The sequence below is a fragment of the Solanum lycopersicum genome, chromosome 9 (genome assembly GCF_036512215.1).
Source record: "Solanum lycopersicum chromosome 9, SLM_r2.1".
Lineage (NCBI taxonomy): Eukaryota > Viridiplantae > Streptophyta > Magnoliopsida > Solanales > Solanaceae > Solanum > Solanum lycopersicum.
This window is the reverse complement of record NC_090808.1, coordinates 46,829,239-46,853,122: the sequence shown is the minus strand read 5'-3', so window position 1 is coordinate 46,853,122 and position 23,884 is coordinate 46,829,239. Positions and strand designations below refer to the sequence as shown.

Sequence of the window (23,884 nt, the reverse complement as noted above, 5' to 3'; positions counted from 1 at the left end):
TAAAGCTATTTACAAAAAAATCCTCTTCAAGAGTGGTACTTTTAGTGGATGCTTTTAGAAGTTCAGATTATTTTTTTCCTGAAATAAATAGGTGAAAAAAAACTGAATATCTTGACAATACCTTTTCTTTGAGTTGAAACAGATCTTCTGTAAGTGCATCCATTTGCAGGGCTACCTTTTCCCAGGCTGCAACCAAATACAAGTTAGCTTTCCATAAAGATGCTTTCAGTTACCAAATAGAGGTCCTTTATTGACCAAATTTCATATGAGAACGGACCAAGCTAGTAAACGATCATCAGAATGTACGGTGTAACTGCTGCCTTCTCCCAAAACTTTATAACTATATATATTGTACAAAGTTTGTCAATGGCAAAAATAAAGAATCACAAACTTGACCAAACAAAAATAGACTACTTCATGGTTACACTACTATTACAGGCAAACATTTAATAAATTACATCAAACTACGCGGTAGGCAAATGACAAATCCTACCAGTATTGATTTTAATCTCCATCTTGGCATCAATTGAATAACATATGACCGCCAAATAGTGGTGTTATGAAGCTTTCGCTAAAATACCACATAAATGTAGGAATAGGGAGCCAGGTACCACAATCACATGTACAAGCAGTACGGTCTGCCCTTCCGAAAGGATTTGCCACAACTGAACTCTTGGCCAAATATCTTGTAAAAATCTTATGATTAACTCACCTGTTCGCCAATCAAATCAAGACCAACAACAAGGAAAGTAAACCCTTGAAACAATAGGAAATAGAAGTGAATCCCTTGAGCAGATAACAAACTTCTGACAGAGGCAGTTAATAATATAAATGCAAGGGCAAGCTCTTTCCTGTATATACGATTTCTCTTCCTCTTTACCGTTTTCTTGGTCATCTCTAATTTGTTAAGTTCAGCAAGGCCTGATTCTGATGATGACCTTGAAACAGTATTCTTCTTCAACAAAGATTCAGATTCATTTTCCACCATTGCAACTAAATCAGCTTCTGATGACCGTCCGGACTTCTTCGTAACAATCCACTCATAAGAACTTCCTAACTGGAAAAGCCCTGATATCATGGCATTGAATTTGGTCACAGACATTGTGTTTTCAAATAGAAGATAGGGCACAATAAAAGGGAATGACTGTGGAGCTGGAAGAATATTGAGGACTGACATAAGTCCAGGCACATAGCAGACGACCCAAGCTGGTAACTGGGCTTCTGGGAGGAACATGGTGAGTGGGAGGATGATACAAAAGAGAGTGAATGAATAAAATGGTAGGATGAGCTTCCGCAAGAGGAAAAATAGAAATATCAGGTTGGCTTTCTTGAGCCAGCTAACCTGAAATGAGAAGCATATACAAGAATCACTTGAAAATATATTAATGATCTTTAAAGTAGGGAAAAAAAGAAAAGTGTGTACCCATTAAGCACTTAAGGATTCACTCAAAACATTAAAATTGAGATGACACGTTCCTTGATTAATAGGAAAGCCTCGTAAGTTAACGTGCAACGAGAAAATAAGGAGGTAATTACAATACTTCCCTTGCGTATAACATACATACAATAGCCTCTCTTTGAGTAGAGTAACATTAACGACCATCATTACTCAATTTTTCCCCAAAAATAACTGACAACATACGAGTCCTCCAAAAGAGGAAACTAGGGTACAAAAATACATGGAAGAAGAGGATGATCAGAGGAGAACAAATTTGAGGAAATAAAAGAAAAGTACGTGGTCCTACATCTCAAGTGGTCTATAACGCCCAATGCAAAGATGTCAAAGAGAATACACACCCAAATCCTTGCTCTCTTGTTTGCTATTGGCCTACAAAGCAAGCACATAGAGGAAAAATGTTTCAGAAAGAAAAGCTTCTGAAGAGCTTACCCTACCAAAGTACAAACACAGGAAACCAACACTTGAAAAATGATAGGCCGCATTTATTTGCAAGAGCAACTACTGTTTCCTACTTAAGTTCTACCATATTCAGCAACTACACAGACCAAGTTATTTCCAAAATTTTCGACTATCTGCAACATTCGAACAAAACATCTCATATTTGCACAGCAAGTGGACTTGATGTGAAAGAAATGGATTACTGAAAAAAAAAGGATTTTCACGAAGTTCTATTTCTTCGTCTTCCAAAAAGTTTTACATGCTTGAGACATCCCAATACTCCCCCCCCCCCCCCACCCCCACCACCACACGCACACACACTTCCCGAATAATTCTGCAACACTGGAAGCTTCTTCTAAGCTTTATTTCCTATTTTTCATCTCTTAAGCACACAATGATATGATATCCTGAATTGTCACACTGATGTTGCATAAGTCAGGATGGCCATCGATCATGCCACAATTTTATCTCCCTTTCCTTCCCTGCTTACAATTTTACTAATTTGTGGAATTCATCCCACTAGCATTCTGATATTCTTCAAAAAGGTATCAAACACCCTGAGAAGAAGCTAATTGCTGTCTGCACCATGGGCTGTACAAACAATACTTCGCTGTGATTACCTTACTCCAAGGACCTCTTGCTACTTAGTAAATCTCCAAGCCATTTGCAAAACAAGCTTCTATTATGTAATTAGATTCTTAATCTCAAACCACTTCATCTATTGAGGCAATCACTTTGGTCAATTTCACAAGAAAAATTTGCTATTCTGAAGTACTTCCTTCCCATATGAAACTTCTTCTCATCTAGATCAATAGTTTCCGGCATAGAAAATAGTGACATTAGACATGAAGGGATACTCACAAAAGACATGTAGGAATATCCTCTAAAGCATTGTTGATTAGGGTTACACTTCCAAATATAGGTTTTGTTTAAAGAAGGCCCTTCGAACAAAATCAACACAGAGAAAAGAGGTCATCTTTATTGTTCTTGATATTCTTGGCTCTTCTGATCCTTCATTTACTTTAGATAAAGAGATAGGAAATTGATGATAAAAGTTGTACATATCTATTGCAAAGAAGAAAAGAGAAAGATTCTTTCCTTTATCTTATGTGCTATCTCATGCAGTAATTTTTTTTTAATTGGGAGAGATGGCTGAGTGGACTAAAGCGGCGGATTGCTAATCCGTTCTACGAGCTAATTGTACTTTGGGTTTGAATCTTCCAAAGAGCTAGTTTACTTTTAAATTTCTGATGTGCATTGCCATATCAGCTTCTTCATGTCTTTAGTTCCTAAGAGATCCAAAGATACACTAGCTGGGAGTTGTTCCAATTCCCACATCAAAGTCCAGTATGCCTTCTAGCTGCTACATGCTTGTTCGATCATTCAGTGGAAATAAATAACTTTTACTATATTATTTATGGAGTGTAGAAACAGTTTCAAAACCTAGTTGTATGATTCTCGGGAGACTCAGATCTCTCTGCTTAATAACTTTTAGTATACTAGGATGTTCACAAACATATCTTCCACACTTGCATGATTTGGGTGGTTCCCCTTACTTAAGAGACATAGACCCATCCTTTATCCACAGTTTCTCCAATCATCCTACTTAGGCTTACCATAACAATGATATAGATGAATAGAGAGAGGAGTCACTGTTTCCTCTCAAATCCAATCCACATAATATCCCAAGTTCTTTTTGCCTTACCTCATTTCTAAACAAACTCTAGTTTGCAATGAAGGCACCTATGATTTGTCTACTGTGTACAGATGCACTTCAGATTGAGAAATCAATCTTAAAATGACTCTTTTTGATCTTTCATTTGACACCTTGGATATTATTTTGTAAATGCTGCTCAACAAACTAATAGAATATTTTATAGGTAAAGTATTATTGATGTAAGAAACAACATAAAGAGAATGTCATCACAGATATCCGAAATGGAGCAAGTACTTTACAAAAGTGTGGTGCACTAATGAAGTAATCATGGTGCCTGGCTCTAACAAGTATGTAGACCCCATGTTGCACCAAAACTAAGCCGGTACATAAAGATAACATTGGAACTTCCTTTTCAAACGTTCCTTCCTCCAAAAAGAGTCAAAGTTATGCATCTCATATCTTTAGGGGTGACAATTTCAGCTCATATAAGTGAAATGAACCCATTTTTCCCATATTAAATTAAATGTATCACTCATATTTTCTTAAATGGTAAATATGGACTTCAACCTATTTAAGTTCATACAAATATGGACAAAATGGGTAAACATGAGAATCCATATATTACCCCATATATCACTCACTTATAATAAAAATCCCTAATTGCACTATCTGTTTTTGAAACTAAATAATAAAAAAATTGGAGGTGGGGGATAGGATGGGTGGAGGCAATTTTTTTTAAGGGATAAGTTGAAAAAGAAAATTATAAATTATTTTTGGGTGTGTATGGGAGGTGTCCTGGGTGGGGTTTTTTTTTTTGAGGTGTGGGGGGGGGGGGGATGGGATGGGATGGGTGGGATGCAGGGTAGAAAAAAATTCTTTCTTTTGTGTGAAAATTTATTTTTTAAAAAATAATAATATAGGGGTGGGTGGGGTGAAGTGGTAAGGATTGAGGTATAAACAATTTAGCTATGATTTACTATAATATTTTTTGGCTTTAGGAGATTAAAGTAGGTTACAACCGTTTCATCCAAACCATATTTGACCAAGTCTATATTTATCCATTTTATATGGGTGGATTGTGATACAATCCATTTTAACTCAATACATCTAAATACGATCTAATCCACCCATTTGCCACCCCTACATATCTTTGTATAAACCAACAAGTTTTGCAAATGGCTACAGCGAAACCATTTGATATTGGAGATTTAGCCCTTGCGGTGTTCTTAATCTCCATGTCCACTTTCTATTCACGAGAAAGTCTTTGAAGCCATTCTTTTTCCTCTTCATTCGAAGTAGGCAAACTGTAACACCTCGGATCTTGAAAAAAGGAGAAAGGACAGTTTTGGGCTGAAGTCTAGTTCTACGGGTCCCAACTACGGACCATAGAAGCTTTTACGGATTGTGGATGGCAATCGTAGGAAGGGGGGGAAATAATTTTCTAAAATCAATAATTTTAATATATATTGTTATTTAAGTTCTATAACCATAATTTGAATTTCAATTCAAGAAATTTTAAAAAAGAAGTTACAAATGGATAAACAAATCCTAAAAGATATAAAATAAAGAGCAATTTGTACCTTTAATATAGGAATATACAGTACATAAATGCAAATAAAGAATCTTAAAACGGGTCGAAATTGGAGATTAAACTGGGCTTGGTTGAGGATTCCCTTAAGATGGGTTATGGCGTTAAGATGGGTTATGGCGTGAACCCAATTCAAATCATCTTGAGCCCAACCCTTGAAATTCTGGGTGGGTTGGGCGGATTACCAATAATTGGACTCATTTTTGAGACCCCTAACTATAACTAACAGTGCAAATTATTATAGTAGTTAAGAAAAGACTAAATTCACCCTTGTACTTTGAGAAAGTGATCAGATATACCCCTATGCTTTGTTTGTACCCTTATCTCTATTAGGACAAGGGCTAATAGATACGCAAGAACCTGGTGAAATCAAAAGTGCTATGATAGTGTTTTATTCCAATCTTTAAACTGAGAATGAGCCATAGAGACCCACTTTTGATTTGACAGGCTGTTCTATAGTCACCAATGAGGAGAATGAATGGCTTCAGAGACCATTTAAAGAAACAGAAGTGTTGTAAACTATCCAACAGTGTGATGGAGACAAAGCCCTGGTCCTGATGGTTACACCTTGAAATTTTCAAGGCAGGCTAGGAGATGTTGAAGGAGGACCTGATGCAGACTATTCATCATTTCCACTAGAGGGGAGTCTGTGAAAGATCTTTTAATGCCAACCTTATAGCATTGATCCCAAAGAAGCCTGGAGCTGTTGAGCTAAAGGATGACAGACCTTTGGGGGGGGGGGGGTGTTTACAAAATCATCTTTAAACTCATAACTAAAAGGCTTAAAACGCTTATTGAGAAACTAGTGGATGAACACCAAATGGCATTCTTGAAAAGGACACAAATACTTGATGCATCCTTGTTGGCTAATGAACTAGTTGATTCAAGGGTTATTCAGGATCAACCTGGAATCCTATGTAAATTGGATATTGAAAAGGCTCCATGTCGATTGGAATTTCCTTCTCAAAATTCTAAAAGACATGGGTTTTGGTAGTAGGTGGATTAAATGGATCAGTTTCTGTATTTCCAGCGTAAAGTTCTCCCCCATAATAAATGGCAACACAGAAGGCCTCTGTCAATCCCACAGGGGTCTTAGGCATGGGGATCCCATGTCACCTTTTTTGATCTTATTAGCTATGGAAGGGTTAAATCATATGCTCAGAACAACAAATGCTAATAGAGGGGTGAAAGGTTTCAGTGCTCAGACAGGTAGAGGTAAAGATCTGGAAGTCTCTCATTTGTTTTATGCAGATGATGCCTTATTTTTTGTGAAGCAGAGACAAGTCAGATCAGGCATTTGAGGTTCATCCTAACAATTTTTGATGGTATCTCAGGTCTCCGAGTAAATTGGCTGAAAAGTCACATTTCTCCTATCAACCAGGTTGGGAATTTGCAAGATCTAGCTGATATTCTGGGCTGTCAGGTGGACTCTTTACCAGCAATATATTTGGGACTCCCACTAGGTGCTAAAAACAAAGAATTAGAGGTGTGGAGTGGCGTGTTGGAAAGGTGCGAGAATAAACTATCTAGGTGGAAAAGTCATATCTCTCTTTAGGAGGCAGATTGACCCTCACCAAGTCAGTTCTTGATGGCATGCGTACATACATGATGAGCCTTTTTCCCATACCAAAGAGCATTGAAAAAACTCAATAGAGTTAAGAGAGCCTTTCTATGGCAAGGAAACAAGGAGAAGAGAGGTTATAACCTTGTGAAATGGGATGAACTGACTCTCAATACTCAACAAGGGGGGCTCAATTTGAAGAACCTCAGCAAACAAAACACCTCTCTTGCAGAAATGGCTTTGGAGGTTCTCCTCAGAAGAGAGGGCCATTTGGAGAAGATTCATAGCAGGAACGTATGGTTTACTCAATCACTGGACAACTGAGGAGGTTGCGGGAACCTTTGGGTGTAGTGTCTGGAAAACCATAAGAAGATTATGGCCTCATTTCAACAACAACTTGTCAATCACTATTGGAAATGGTTTGAAAATTGGTTTCTGGAATGAGGTGTAGATTGGAGAAGACAGTCTTAGAAACTCCTTTTCACATCTTTACACTTTTGAGTACGCAGAGGAATGTCTTTGTACCCCAAGCTTGGAGTCAGCAGGGATGGGACCTTGTTTTTAGAAGAGAACTAAACGACTGGGAAATTTGGGAAGCTGCTAACCTATTGGGAGTACTAAACTCACACCCTGCTTTATCTATGAGGCCTGAGAAACCTAGATGGAAATTACATAACAAGGGTGTGTTCAAGTGAAATCATGTTTCTTGTTACTGGAATCTTAACACAAGGCAGTCAATGGTAGACACTTGGCCTTGGAAGTTAATCTGGAAGACCAAATGCCCCCCAAAGGTAGCTTGCTTTTGTTGGTTGGTTTGTAGAAAGGCTTGTTTAACACATGAAGCTTTACAGAAAGGGAATGGCAATTTTGTTCAAGATGTGTCATGTGTGAACAGGAAGCAGAAGTCAATGACCATCTGTTCCTTTTTTGTAAGGCAGCATTGAGCCTATGGAACATGTTTTTGGCTCTTTTGGGAGTTAAATGGATGATGCCTAGCACAACAAAGGAACTACTAAATAGCTAGAAAGGTATTGGGAACAGAGGAAGAAATGAACACTGGTGGAGAACCATCCCTGCTTGCATATGGTGGACCCTCTGGATAGAAAGAAATTTAAGAAGTTTGGGGTGACAAAAGACTAACTTACAGAATATTAGAATGAAATGTATAAGCCTTTTGCTTTTTTGGTGTAAACAGAGTCTTGTAGGGGATATAGTAGATTTAGCTGATTTTAAAGGAAACTTGTAATGTATACCCATGAGTGGGATGTAAGTTTCCAATTCATCATTTTCTGGATGATGAATTTTTGGTGTGAATACAAAGTTACCCTTATCGCAAAAAAAGGACAAGGGCTATATTTGAACAAAATATAACTACGACCGCAAATATGACCCAAAAGTATAACAATGCGGGTACCGTAAATATGACCGAATTATGATCTTTTGACTGATATATTGGACCCTTTTGTTCCTTTTTCTTAGTTTTGGTCTATTTACTTTTTATTTACTTATTTTCCTTTTTTGGCTAAACTACTGGAAGTGGAAGTTGGAAACCTGAAAAGAAAGAAGTTGAAAACAATTCTGACCATCTGCAATTTTTTTAATGACTTGTGCACATTGTCCTTGTAAGAATTAGAAGAGTTTTTATCACAAGTGTTAAGAAATCAACCTCAAAAAAATATTCCCTCCTTTTCAAAAAGAATGACCTTTATGTTTCAAAAAGAATAACTTCTTTCTTTTTTTGGTAATATTTTAATTTTAACTTTCCACGTGGTATGTTTAGGACCACAAGATTCAAAAGTCTTCTTTATTTTCTTAAACTTCGTGTCAAGTCAAACCATGTCATTCATTTTGAAACGGAGGGAGTAATATTAGAGATAAAAATAAAACAGACAAAATAGGAAAACTTACTTCTTTCTTTCTAGTGTACATACATCAGATCTCATGCCGGCCAGGGTGGTTACAAGTTTGTCTTAACCATAGCAATAATCAGTGAGCTCATGGAGAAGGTTATGGAGGTATGAGAGTTACGAAAATAACAGTTGAAATTACACAGTAAGGAGTTATGGACATCCACAAACAATATAGAATTTACAAATTCCCCTTGGATGTCCATTAATAGATAATGTGTCTCATTAAAATCTTACTATAAAAAGACTTTGCAAGGAAAAAAGTTCTAGAGTAGAAAAAAAAGAACTCATTATTACAAAAAGGCTGGCTGAGAAAACGAAGTACAATGCTTATTTTACTCCCCATGAAACATCATTTTGTTTCTCAGTGATAATGCATACCAACCTCTCAAATGTTGAGGTTGGTAATGCTTTAGTGAACAGATCCATCAAATTATCATTCGAGCAAATTTGTTAAACATCTATTTCCTATACTTGTTTATCATTCTAGCAAATTTGTTAAACATCTATTTCCTTTACTTGAACTGATAAATCTCTCTTTCTCTCTCCTTCTACATTGTTCATTGTCATAGATTTCTTTATCTCATTATCATGAACTTTTTTCTCATAAACAAAAATATTTTGAGGACAACATATGGTAGCTGCGAATGAGAATCACCTTCCACCTCCTACCTCCTATTCTGAAGGATGCAAAGTCACCTAGGAAGCAAAATGAGAAAGGGCAAGTGTTGATTTTTTGGGGACAATGGTTGAGGAATGGATAGATGCAGGTCATCATGTTTAAAAACAGGGAAAAAAGCTTTTCTTTATAGGTAATAATTGTAAATGTGAAGTTCCTAAATACAAGTGGTATACAAAAGTAAAGAATCTACCAAAAAATATGATCTTCTAAGAATGGCACCTGACCTATGCAAACAGAAACCTCATGGGTGCTCCAAAATTTACTAGGAACAGACTACAAGCTCCCATCTATATAAAAGTACTTTGCACCTTCTCATTACAGACAAAAGATAAGTTCTATGATGGAATACAGTCCCAGCCTGCATCTGGTGGACAGTTTGAAGATAGACATAGAGAGAGAGAATAACCGCAGATGCTTTGAAGATTAATCCAACTTCATTCAGAAGATAAAATTTAACTACAATCTTTTGTTTACTTCTGGTGTAAAATGGAGTTTGTAAATAAGGCAGAACCAGTTTACCACTCATGATCTCCCTTCAAGTTTATAAAACAATACACTTGCGCATTTTGTTTTTGCTAGCCAGAAATGTTCTGTCCAGCACCAACTTAGCCCTGGTTCTTAGTTCATAAAGTCTTAAGTTTTTCCAAAAAAATACTTTCCACCTATTTGAAACTTCCTATTCCTTTCTTTCCAAATTATCACATTAGAGCCAAGGGAGCTACACCCTATATTATACTCCATCCGTTTCAAAAAGGATGACCTAGTTTGACTTGGAACAGAGTTAAGAAAAGAAAGAAAACTTTTTAATCTTGTGGTTCAAAATTAAAGTTATGTCAAATGTACCAAAATGCCCTTTAATCTTGTGGTCTTAAACATGCCACGTGGAAAGTTAAAGTTAAAGTGTTGTCAAAAAAGGAAAGGGGCCATTTTTTTATACTAACAAGAAAACAGGGTCATTCTTTTTTAAACGGAGGGAGTATATCTTATTTTCCTTCATCTGAAAGTTCAGACGCATCACCCTTTAACAGCTGTTTCCCAGAAAGATTTCAGGTGAATTCACATTACTTATATATACACTAATAATTCCAACATGTAAACTATTGGGAACCAATGACCTATAGAAAATCAATGAACTGTTCGCCATAAGAGGTTATTATTGAAGTCTAGCATACTCTCCAAAATCCAAAAATGCACAAAGATTAAGGGCAAGGCTGGCCATAACTCCCTGTTGTTTATCCAGAAATTACTGATCTTCAAGAATCTGTTTACCTCATTTTTCCAAAGAAGAGGCTTCAGTTATAGTGGATCAGAATAAAGTGTTCTAGAAAAAGAGTTGTTACCCTGAGCTTGCAAATCTCATTTATTTACCCTTTTAATTTACCGGCCATATTAGACTATGAGTAACTTGCTGACTGAACTTCAGGTTACTCATAAATATTGTAACCAAAAAGAGTTTTTTACGATAAAGACCCACACAAACCTTGGAACGCAATATGTCAGAGAAACACAGGCGAAAAAGTTGCATTGGACCAGAATGCCACCGGTGTTGCTGCTTCTTATATGTCTCGTATGATTCTGGTAGTTCACAGAGGCACTACAAGAGGAGAACCAAATTTTTGAAAACTTGTTATTGTAAAAAGAAACTAATAAACAATCTAGAAACTTACAAACCTTAACGTCATTCACATAGATAAACTTCCATCCACAGAGGTGAGCACGGACAGCAATATCCATATCCTCAACCGTTGTTCGCTCTAACCAGCCTCCGCATTCTTCAAGGGCCTTGATTCTCCATACACCAGCAGTGCCATTGAAGCCGAAGAAGTTAATGAACCATCCATTGACTTGTTGCTCTACTTCAAAATGAAACGCAAGATTTATGTTCTGCAACCGTGTAAGCAAATTCTCGTCCTTGTTCACAAAAGCCCACCTTGTTTGGACAAGAGCGACATCATCATGTCCCTTCAAGAATGCAACAAGAAAAAAATCAAAGACGTGATTGGAACAAAGATCACGGTGGTCCATGGAAGCCAATTAATGAGGAATACTGCAATTAAGAGGTAGGATGCTCACTATAACAGTACCACCCAAGAGGTAGTTTTACACAACCCTGATTTTCAGCTCAGCATAACGATAACATGAAATCTTGCGCACTCAATAAAGGATAAGACAAATTATTCATCGTTATCCAGAAAGAAATAATTCGATGATACCAAACAAGCCTGCTAATACCCTGCCAATTTTATATTTACAGGGACGAAAGATTCTAGCTAGCATGAAAATACATCATGCACATAGATGAAGGAAATAACATTTAAGCACCAATTGTTCTTAGTAAACAGAAAAGAGAAAAGGAAATGATCAGAAAACCCCTCAAATAGGTAGATCCTAAAAGGAAACTCAATAACAGATACTTAAATAACCCTCAAGAGAACTTCTGTACAAAAACAGACTAGTAATTTTTGCAAATAAAGATTGGAACAAACTCCTTTCCTGCCTATTGTTGAAGCTTTTACATAACTCCCTCTCCAAAATTTCCGGAAAAAATCTATTGTTCCCCCTGTTTAGTGGCATACCCCTTTTTATTAAGACTCCAATTGTAACACCAACAAATAGAGACAAGCATATTATATTAAGATTTCAATTCAGAAAACATTCTAGTGCCTACATGAGCCACCCAGATACATCTCGGAAAAGCAATCACCTTGAAATAGGGAACAGTGTTCTTCAGAAAATCTGGTGTTGGTTGGAAATCTGCATCAAAGATTGCTACAAATTCATAATTTTTTACATAGTCACAACTCATTGCAGATTTGAGATTTCCTGCCTTATAGCCTGTGCGTATAAGACGGTGACGATATATGATGTGCACACCCTTCTGTTGCCACTTTTGTACTTCAGCCTTTATAAGTCCTTGAACACCCAAATCATCAGAGTCATCTAAAATTTGTACAAGCATTCTGTCCTTAGGCCAATCCTGGACACATACTGCTGCAATCGATTGTTGGTATACCTGAGTAATACCACAATGAAGGAATTTATACTTGGTCAAGGAGTAACTTAACAGAAACACCAACTTGCCATTCAGGTAATCAGGTGGATTGTCATAAATACACACCTAAATTAGGATCACCAATGAAAGCATTACAAAAGTTTGACAGATAATAGGTACATAGTTTCTGTAAGGTACACAACAAAGTGACAATTGTGAGAGCTGACCCAAGTTTATTCATAGAAATTGTTTGCCCGTGAAGATACGCTCTTAAATCTACATTCAAGTTAAGATAGAAAATACTTGGTTCAATCAACTGCTCACCCTGCATTTAAGCCAACTAGATGCTGTGTAAAAAGTCTCAGGCTTGGTAAGATCATCATCTCAAAATTAATCCTAAGTTTCATATTATCATGATTATTACTAATAGTCACCAAGTAACATTTCTACAAAAATAGGAATTCAAATGCATGACAAATTTTACATGTGAAACATCACTAGAAACTGCAAACTTAGTAAAGATTGCACCTCATTATTGGAAACATCACTAAAATCTGCAAACTTAGTAAAGACTGCATTCTCATCAATCCTATTTCTACAAGCAAGTGAAACTACAGCGAAACTTGGCTTTGAGAGGGAAAGTTCTACAGAAATGAATAAACTAAGGAAGCAAATTCACTGAGCATGCCATGTTTAGAACTTCTAATTACAGATTTTTGGCAGGGAGAACTGGAAAACATACATCGTCTTACCTCCCTCTCATTGCACATTGGTATCTGTAGCAACACCATGGGATAATCCTCTGAATTTAGATTTTCTACATCAGAAGAGTAGTCAATCTCAGCTAAAGGTTTCAGGCCTCGGAACTTGATCCAAAAGCAACCAAGTACAAGAACCACTCGATCTACTGACTGTATTAGGAACAATAAAATACACATATTGATCAAGCTCTGCAACGGTGGCGCCAAATAGTTGGCCCTAATGTCTAGCCAGTTGGCATAGACGTGCTCCACTAAGTCCACCACCTCCGCCGACGCGGATTCCACAGTAGGAGGACTGAAATGCCATCCTCTGAAGTAAGCAACAAGCTCAAACACTAACAATATCACTGAAACAGTTAAAAACACTTTAATTACGCGATAGAGTCTAGAATCCGAGCGAGGAGGCGCCGAATTGGATGTAACTATTCGTCGATTGGCGGTGCGAACAATGGAAATGAAGCCATTTGTGAGGAATGCGATTGAATTAGCAATTTGCTGAAACTTGAGAAGGCAAATCCAAGAGAGTTGGCGAGCACTGCGAGTACGTTCCTTCTCGGCAACGGTTGGGCTGGAGATCTCAACAGTTAGAAAGCTAGAGTTTTCGGAAGAAGAAGGGAAGAGGTCCTCACTGCCATTGGCTGACCGCTGCTTGTTCCACCATTCCTGAAACTCTTGATTAGGCGGCCGAGACATATATATTTAGGTAAAGGCAGTGCGAGTGAAGCAATCGTCGCCGTCGATACTGATACTTGTCAGATCTCGAATGTGTACCGGCGATGGAACATAGAGAGTGAAGTGAGAGTGCCTACTGCGATCCGGATTATGACGAAGTTAAGCCGGAAGGTAATGAAGCTAAATTTAGTTCAAGTCCAGAAGCTCATCTAAGTTCCTCCCTTCGTTCGACAAAAAAATAAAAATTGAAGCAGACCATGTGCAGCTTTACTCGAGAATCTCACGCGCATCTAACATAGTATCTTGCACGCTCCCCATGTTTTTATTAATTTTACCAATAAAAGGGTCAAAATGCCTTTAAACTATGTCAGGACGGATAAAATGCATCAGTTAAGAGTTTGACTATGTGCATGGCGACAATAAATTAGGGGTTAGAAATATGTAGTGGGTTGGATCACCATTCTTAGGATTTTGCCAAAAAATTTTGAGTTGGTGATACATAATTCATGTTTTTTAAAGGAGGATCATTTGATTAACTTTCGTAGCGATGGTTAAAATCTAGATAAATTAATTGTTTTTGAGAAAAGATGATAAAAGGTCTTTGTACAGATTGCAAAATTATTTCGGATGAGAATCTTACTATTCATTACAAACTTTTGATGATGTACTGAGAAGCGAGGTTGGAGGAAAAAAATGAATGGTTGGACAAAACCTAAATGAGGTAGTTTGACACGTCCCTACTCATGAAATTGGGAAGAATTTGACGGCTATGGGGGCTTGGTGGAGTAATGGATATGCAGAAAGTATGTGGAATAGGATAGCTAGTTGCATTAGAGAAGCAGCTCGAGAGGTGTTGGGGCTATTGAAGGGTAATTTTAGTGGACGGTGGGGGAGACTAGTGTAATGAAGTAGTTCAAGTCAAAGTGAAAGCAAAGAAGGTTGCGTATGTAAAGTAGGCACACATGTACGATCGAGGATGAGAAAAGAGCAAACAGAGAAATTTATTAGGCATTAAGGATGGAATCTAAATTAGTAGTTACAACAATTAAGATAGTAGCTTTTGAAGATTGTATATTGAACTAAGGACAAGGACAAAGATAAAAAGTTGTACAGACTCGTGAAGGCGAGAAAGAGAAAGTCTCGAGACTTGAATTAAGTGAGGTACTTCAAAAATGAAAAAAGTAAAGTGTTGGTGGAGGAGACCCACATTAAGCAACGATGACAAGTGTATATTCATAAACTATTGAGTGAAGAGGGGGGCATAGAGATTGTGATGGGCGAGTTGGAACACTTAGAGAGACATCGAGATTTTGGGTATTGTAGGTGTATTGAGGTTGAGGACGTGAAGTGTGCTACTAAAAAGATGAGTAAGTGAAAAGTGTTAGGACGATTCTAGTGGAGTTTTGGAAGAACACGGATAGAGAAGGTTTGGAGTGGTTGACAAACTTGTTCAATGTCATTTTTAGGATCGATAGGATGCCCGAGGAATAGAGGTAGAGTACAATGATTTTTTTTGTGTAAGATTAAGGGAGATATAAAAAAAATTGCGACAATTACAAGGTATTAAGTTGTTAAGCCGTTCTATGAAAGTTTGGAAGAGAGTGATGAGGATGAGGATAAGGATGTGTGTCTATTGTTAAGAAGTAATTTGTATTAATGCCAATGAGGTCAACCACAGAGGCAGGATCGTCTTAGTCACTAGACCACTAAGGTCATCGCTTCGGACCCCGTATTTTTTTTTGGGGGGGGGAGGGGGGAGGGGATTCCTTTTTTTTTTTTAAATACTTGTATATATACTAGAAAAAATATATTTACTTTTAATTTTTTAACAAAAAAAGTGCAAGAACTGAAAAAAAACGTCCAAGAACTTTTTTTTAAAAAAAAGAAGGTAAAGTGACGTTAGTTTTTAATTAGGTCTAGCGAATGAAATAATTTTTGAAAATAATTTCCTTGAGTGTGAAATTATGTTTCTTTATTTATCTCACAAGACTTCAACCATATCTTACTATATACCTTAATACTCATCTTTTTTGTTCTCAATTTTATTATTTTTATTCTCAATATTGAACTCTCTCCTACAAAATCTTTTGATTAACTGTTGCTTACAAGCTACAAAAGAACAAAAATTACTTTTGATGTCTTCTTCAGATTTTAAGAAGTGTAATAAGCAGTCATTATATTGAAGGAATTAAAAAACACACCACTATTTCGATATTGTTATGTCAACTTATCAAATTTGTGAGTCAGGTTTATTATTCTAAACGTTATTTTATAGTTTTTCTTAAAAAACTGTTATTGTTGATATTCTTAGTTCATAAGCATATATATCTTGCTTTAGTTATTAATATTATTCATTTAATTTAAACATGTCAACTGAAAAATATAATTTTAGTTTTACAAAAAAAGAGTAAACTTGAAGAAATCCTAAAAAAGAGCCCTTGATAGATTTTTAACAAATAATAAAAAAATTTAATCAAAAAATTTTGGATGATGTCTTCAAATGAACTAGTCATTAGTTGAATTGACTTAGATGATAATAACATTCAAGAAGAAAATCTAGAAGAAGTTGGTGAAATGTGACATAGTCCCAATAATCAAGAACTCCCAAGTAATTCAAATAGTTATATCCCTAAAAATATATATGACACAAGTCAATGGAATTATACAGATATAAAATTGAAAGATCTATTAATAGAAAAGGGACCAATTAGAATACTAGATATAAATTTTTCAAAGCATAAGCACTTAAGACATTTTTCTACAATACACTATAAACAAAAATTGGCAAATGGAGAAAAACATGAAAAGAAAATGGTTCTAAAGATTTGGATAAAGTTTTTGATTTTTGTTGTTTATTATTTAGTATAACTTCTGTTGTGTGTAACTGTGACGATCCAAACCGTTGTTAATGAGGAAAAGTGAAATTTCAAGAAATAATAGGCGATTGTTCCACCAGGCTGCTAAGCCGGCACTAAGACGGGGTAAGTTGGCGCCAGAGCGGAATACGCGAGACACAATGTAAATAACGCAAAATTCTATTTCCTTCTTTTTTTTGAAAATACCTAATTTAGACGTAAATCACCCTAGAAACTTCCAAAAAGTTGTTTGGGTAAGATGGAGAAAGAGAAGTCTAGCGTAAGAAAGTTGATGAAGCGCAGATTTTTGGTCAAAGATCATTATCACGAGTTCCGAAAACAAGAAATTAAAAAACCAAAACTCTGTGTTGCTGCCTGGCGCCCAGATAGGCTAGGTTTTATTTATTGAGTAGTTATAAATTTGTGCTAACTACGTAGTATAATGAACATCAACGATAAGATTTATGTGTAGGCTTTCGTACACCAATAAAATGATAATAAATCATAGAATGAAACCTTAGATGATGAACTAGGGTTAAGTATAGTCGGGTTATTGATTAAGTGATATAAGTCGGTGTATACATATTATTAGGATTGTTGTGATTTCATGTGGTGTGATATATGTTCCCTCTTGCTTTGTTATAATGTATATATGTATGCAATTGTTGTGTGATGGATCACACTAACCGTATATGAGAAAAATTGAATAAGGTATGTCATGAATCATGACTTGATTGTATGATATGAGGATATACTTATAATTGTGATTATGGCTTATTGAATTGATCAGGTGTCGTATTACGATATACTAACTTGGATCGATTTTCATATTTTGATATAAATATGGGATCAATTGTCACATTCCGACATAAATATTGGATCAGATACCACATTCTGGTATGCTAACAGTTTGGATTTAGGTTCCATGAGAGGACCAATGACTTGAAATAATTGTGTATCTTCAGATTTATGAAATTGACGTGGTTCGTAATGATAAATGATATTGTAATTCCCCAGAGTTTTCATACGGTTATAAGGACTTATGTTTGATCGTTCTTTTATGTTGAATGAACTTGTTGTGTATCTAATTGTTGAATGAAGCGGGAAGACCAAAGGTTCAAGGGTCGTAATAATTGAGAGCAAGGGTTGTCCGTGTGTTTTAAGGGAGAAAAGTGAGGCAGTGTACGTGATGTAATTACTTAGGTAGATTTCGCCCTAGAGGAAAAAATTTGTGGCTAGTACTTATAATGTGTCATATGTCAAGGGTAGGGTAACATAGAAGAGAAAGTAAGGATATGTTGGGGTGATTAGTCGAAATGCTTGTAGTTGTATTTATGGACTCTCTGATGCGTCAAAATGGTCAGGCTATGACTAAGAACCTAGAAAGAAGGTTGACGGAGAAGGTAGTTTGTAGTAAGAGTACTAGTATAATTTTGAGATATTCAAGAAGATGGGAAATATGGAGAAGCGAGAGGTTATTGTATACTCTTGTTAGTTGATTTTCTTATGTTATGTGGTGGGCGTCGGATTGAACGATAATGCCTACAAGTACGTGTAGTTTGACATAGTCTGAATGCAGTTTGTTGATGTTTTATTAGGCGAAGACAAAGAAATTATGCTGAAGCTTCTATTTTTTCTTCCGCATGGTAAGAGTTGTGCTTTTATTTGATTGTTAAATCTGTACTCTTAGTAGCTCTTGTACTTGTTTAGACTAGATCTTTGGGGGTGTTAATTACTTTACAAGTCTTAACCTGAATTTGTTAAGAAGGTTTTCATTTATGAGAACTCTATGATTTTATTCATCTCAGTTTTTATTGATTTTCTACATTTTTTAATTATTGAGATATGACGGTTCTCCTAATTAGACGTTAGAGTGGTGCTCGTACGGTCCAATGGATTGGATCGTGATAATAACAATAAACTAGCTAGTGAAGGTAGTAATGATTGAAAAAATCTTAGGCTAAGCTTAAAGTTCATTATGTAACGAACGAGCATATTATTAATATGAGTTCATAGATTGATTTATAAATGAGATTGCATAAAAACATAACTATTGATAAAGATGTGCAGGAACAAATTAATAGAGATAGAGTACACTGAAAAAATGAATTGTCAAGAATTATTGTTGTGATCAAAACTCTTGAGAAAAATAATTTGACATTCAGGGGAACAAAGAAAAGATCTATCAAGAAAGTAATGGTAATTTTTTAAGTCTAATTGAAATAATTGTTGAATTTGATTCAGTTATGCAAGAACATATTCAGCTAATTAAGCACAACGAAATTCATAATGATTAACTTGGATATAATATACAAAATAAATTGATAAACTTACTGGCAAGTGAGTCAAGAATAATACTACTAAAGATATTAAAGAAAGCAAATATTTCTAAATCATATTTGGTTGCAATCGGATGCAAGCCATCAAGAACAAATGACTTTTATATTATAAAGTCTGGATATTTCAACTACTTCAATAAAAAACAATGAATATTTATTAGATTTTTTAAAAGTGGATGATACAAGTGGAATAGGTCTTTCTAAAGTTATATTGATGAGATAAAAAAAATATTGGAGTTGATATTGATAGTTTAGGAGGATAGGGATACGATGATGAATCAAATATGAGGGGAAAACATTAAGGAGTACAAAAAATATGTCTCTATGTAAATCGTAGAGCATTTTATACACCTTGTGATTGTCATAATTTGAAATGGTACTTTGTGATATGATATCTTGTACGAAAGTTGCATTATTTTCTGGAGTGATACAATATATATATACGTTATTTACTTCTTCTACCAAGCGGTGGACAATTTTAGAAGATTTTGTACCCAATCTAACTCTTATATCATTGTCACAAACTCATTGAGAAAGTTGTGTTGAAAATATTAAAGCATAAAGATTTCAAACTCCAGAAATAAGAAATGCTTTATTGAAACTAGAAGAAGTTAGTGAGGATCCAAAAACTAAAAGTGAAGCTACTTATTTTAGTAACATATGAGCTTGAAAATTTTAATTTTTTTTTATTGGATATGACTAATTGGTATGACATATTATTTGCGGTTAATTCAATTTGTAAAAGTTGACAATCTAAGAATATGCATATTGATATTGTCATATACTAGTTAGAGGCCTAATTTCTTTTTTCATAAAATATCGAGAAGAAGGATTTGTGAGGGCTATGATTTCTACTAAGAAAATTGCATATGAGATAAATATAGAACTTGAATTTCTTAAGAAACCCATAACATTTAGAAAGAAATGATTTGATGAAAATATTGATAATGAAATTACAAAGTCTCTTGAAGAATCTTTCAGAGTTAATTACTTTATATCTCTTGAAGAATCTTTCAAAGTTAATTACTTTATATATATATATATATAAATTATTTTTTCACTTGAAAATAGATTTGAACAATTTGAAGCATATGAAAATATTTTTGGGTTCTTATTTAATGGTAAAAAAATTGAGATCACTCATATACCGTGGTTTCGCGGTATTATTAATACTTTTTCTTTAAGTTTAGTGTGTCCAAAAGCATTTTTGTGCTAATTTTTATATAAGTTTCTCCTTATTTGAAGGAAATCTGTCCAAAGATGAATGCGGAGGTTTTTTGAGTGAAGAAATGCAGAATAGACCACTTACGGAGCTTGTGACGGTCCGTCATGCTTGTGACGGTCCGTAGGTGGCAGTGTAGTGCAGCTGCTGAAGGAAGATGGGGAAGTTTGACCAAGTGTGGGGTTACGGAAAGCGTGATGGACCGTCATAGCCATGACGGTCCATCCTACAGGTTCGTCATGAAGATCAGAGAAGTAGTCCCAGTACCCATATTCCAACAGTTCAAGTGTTTTGGAACGGAGACCCTCGACGGACCATTGTGCCTCTAACTATCCTTCATACCTGCCGTCGAGGGTAATGAAGAGAGCAGCAGAAGAAATTGCACAGAGTATGGGACGACAGAATCCATGATGGCCCGTCGTGACCACGACGATCCGTCGCGAGGTCCGTTGACCCAGCCACGTTTTGACTGATTTCCAGCAAATAGAGTCCTTGTTTAATTAGGTTTTTATTTTCTATAAATAGTTCGAAACCTTATTTTTGAGGTTAGACCGTGGATTATTTGGTTAGGACCTTGATTATTTTTAGACTCTTTGTTAGTCTCTTTGTCCTACAATTAATTTCAGTAATTGATTGTTGGTGATTTTTGTTGATTAATCAAGCGAACTTTCGGATTTTACTTTCTCATTGAAGTAAGTACATGAATTCTTATACCATATATTTGAATATTGGGATTATGACTATGGGTAACTAAACTCCATAACTAGGGTTGTGGGAACCATAGGCAAATAATGAGGTAAAACCTAACTAAAATAACAATTCTAGAATAGTGTCTTGCATGTATTGATAATTCTTTCCCCTTAGATGTCTTTTTAATAGATGGCCAACGTTAGAACTCGCCTTAATGCTACTTGCCGGACCAAGGAGGTAGATAATAGGAAAAAAATTATCACATAGATTTAGTGTATACTATCTAATAAGCTAGTATTGATTGGTACAAGGTAATAACTTAGTCAAATATCGAATACGATGCTTAATATGAGGTAAAGATAAGGGTTATGATAGCAACATACGTAGCCGGACCAAGGTGCGGAGTGAAACTTTCTAGATGCCGGACCAAGGATTTAGAAATACATAACTTATCACTTTGCATGCAAGATACTAGGAAAGAATTGTTATAGTTAGAATTATCAAGTTATGAACCTGTGGGGAACACGTAAACTCTAGTTACTTTGATTAATTAATTAACTCCAACATTCGAAGCTGTTAGTTGTCTCCTTTAATTTCGCTAGTTATTTTCATTTGTTTAGGAATAGAAACCCCCCCTTTTATCATTTTTGCTTTCCAAGGAAGTAATTGACTGAACAATAGTAATAATAGATTGAAGTTAAGCCTAAACTATTTTCCTCGTGGGAACGATCCCAACTCACTAGTTGGGTTATTTACTTGACACGACCGCTTTACTTCTTATTTGAGAAGTAAGTTTGAGCGTATCAATCACTATATGATGAGAATTTAAAAAACATTGTCTTATCCTTGAATTTGTTTAGCACATAATAGTTAATCGGATATTGATAATTTAGATTTATTTTTTTGAATTGAAAGTGTTAAGGGAAATAATACAAGTAGTGCTGAAAACTTAAGAACAAAAGAATGATAGAAAGATGAGAGAAGAAGCATATAAGACAATAGAGGAACAATATAAGCTATCTTTCTTTCTTTCAAGTGTATTCAACATTATTCTCAACATCACTATTCATAGGATTATATTGAGGTTTACCAAAGGGTGTCATAAACATTACATTAAACCTTGAGAATTACTATCCATTAAGTATGAATAATCCTAATAGTTACGGTCATCCATTTGACCACATTATCAACAACATTACTGCCAATAAGACATGAAATTAACCCTAGGAGTTATAGTCATCCATTTGACCACATTATCAACAACATTAATGCTCATAAAGAAGCGAATTAACCGAGGATTTATGGTCATCCAATTAACCACCAAATGACTTCCAAAACTCTCCCTTAGCTGACCATTGATAGATAATATGCCTCGTTAAATTTTAGTGAAGGACAAAAGAGTACGTATAGCTTGTAATACATTTTATTTGATGCTGTACAAATTTGGAAGAAGAGTTGAGAGGAAATTTTATTCAAAACTGATTTTTCATAATAATACAAAGGTACAATTCTCTCTCTCTCTCTCTCTCTATATATATATATACCCTAAAAACAGAAATTAGTTACCATACATTAATCAATGTAACTAACTAAAATACAAAATAACTAACTAAATGAAAATAATAACTAACTAATTTCCAATACTCCCCTTCAAGCTGGATGTATTGAAGATATTCAATAATCCAAGCTTGGATAAAAGAAAATCATGTTGAGTTCTTCCAAGAGCTTTTGTCAAGACATCTGCGTCTTGCTCTTTGGAATTTATGTAATATGTTCGTATTAGTCCTTGTAATATCTTCTCACGAATAAAGTGACAGTCTATTTCGATGTGCTTTGTCCTTTCATGAAACACAGGATTAGCAGCAATCTGAAGAGCTGCTTTGTTATCAAAATGTATTATGGTTGAAGATTCCAAGTTTACACATTACTTTTTAAACAAACTAGTTACCCAAACCACCTCTGCAGTCAAGGTTGCTAGACTCCTATATTCTGCCTCAGAAGAACTTCGAGATACTGTATTCTTTTTTTTAGATTTCCAAGAGATGAGGGAGTCATCAAATTTCAACAAATAATCTGTCACAGACCTTCTAGAACTGAGACAAGCTGCCCAATCAACATCACAAAATCCAGTTAGCTTTGTATCTTTGAGTGAACTCATAAGTAACCCCAAACTTGGACTCCTTTTAATGTACTCAATCACTCTCAAAGCAGCATCCCAATGTGAATGTTTAGGTTGTTTCATATATTGAATCAGATTCTGGACTGCAAATGCAATATCTAGTCTAGTATTAGTCAAGTAAAGCAATTTACCAATCATTCTTTGGTATCTACTTATATCAAGAAAAAGAGGATCAACATTGCTTGTGTTATATGCAACTGAAGTGAGCTTTATATTACATTCCACAGGAGTAAAAACAGGTTGTGCTCCTGCAAGACCAGCCTCGGAAATTAGTTCCAATGTACACTTCCTCTGATTCATTACTATACCACTTTCTGATCTGCAGAATTCAATTCCTAAGAAATATTTCAATTCTCCTAGATCCTCTATCTTGAATCGACTATGCAACACTTGTTTAGTAGCCTGAACTAACACAGGATCACTACCTGTGATCAACAAATCATCAACATAAACCAAAACTATTACCATCCCTGTATCACTCTTCTTAGTAAACAATGAGTAATCCAAAAGACTCTGTGTATCCGGATTTACATAAGGCCTCAGTAAGCTTAGCATTTCATTGTCTTGAGGCTTGCTTAAGACCATATAATGACTTAACTAGCTTGCACACACAATTTTGTTATGCACCCTTAAATTATTTAGGCAATTCCATATAGACTTGTTCAAACAAATCACCTTGTAAAAAAGCATTAAACACATCCATTTGGAATATTGGCCAGACCTCTATGGCTGCCAAAGCAATAATGGCTCTTACAGTAACCATCTTCACAACAGGAGCAAAAGTCTCCTGATAATCAATCCCTTCTGTTTGATTATACCCTTTAGCAACTAACCTTGCTTTATATCTATCAACCATCCCATCTGCTTTGTATTTGATTTTGA

At 35.5% G+C, this 23,884-nt stretch overlaps 2 protein-coding genes and 1 pseudogene across 2 annotated transcripts; 1 reads left to right on the top strand and 2 right to left on the bottom strand.

Annotated features, from left to right (window-relative positions):
* Positions 1-303: 303 nt before the first annotated feature.
* On the bottom strand, positions 304-14,129 carry LOC101263749 (probable xyloglucan glycosyltransferase 6). The gene is made up of 5 exons (XM_004246994.5): positions 13,037-14,129; positions 11,997-12,305; positions 10,964-11,254; positions 10,773-10,886; positions 304-1,342 (listed from the first exon to the last, which is right to left on the bottom strand). The coding sequence occupies exons 1-5, from the start codon at positions 13,736-13,738 to the stop codon at positions 704-706; spliced, it is 2,055 nt and encodes a 684-aa protein (XP_004247042.1). The 5' UTR covers positions 13,739-14,129; the 3' UTR covers positions 304-703.
* Positions 14,130-18,600: 4,471 nt separating this feature from the next.
* On the top strand, positions 18,601-19,134 carry LOC138338538 (uncharacterized; annotated as a pseudogene).
* Positions 19,135-22,453: 3,319 nt separating this feature from the next.
* Positions 22,454-23,557, bottom strand: LOC138338537 (uncharacterized mitochondrial protein AtMg00810-like). The gene is made up of 2 exons (XM_069289512.1): positions 22,772-23,557; positions 22,454-22,690 (listed from the first exon to the last, which is right to left on the bottom strand). Exons 1-2 carry the CDS (start codon positions 23,555-23,557, stop codon positions 22,454-22,456), a joined length of 1,023 nt encoding a protein of 340 aa, XP_069145613.1.
* Positions 23,558-23,884: the final 327 nt, after the last annotated feature.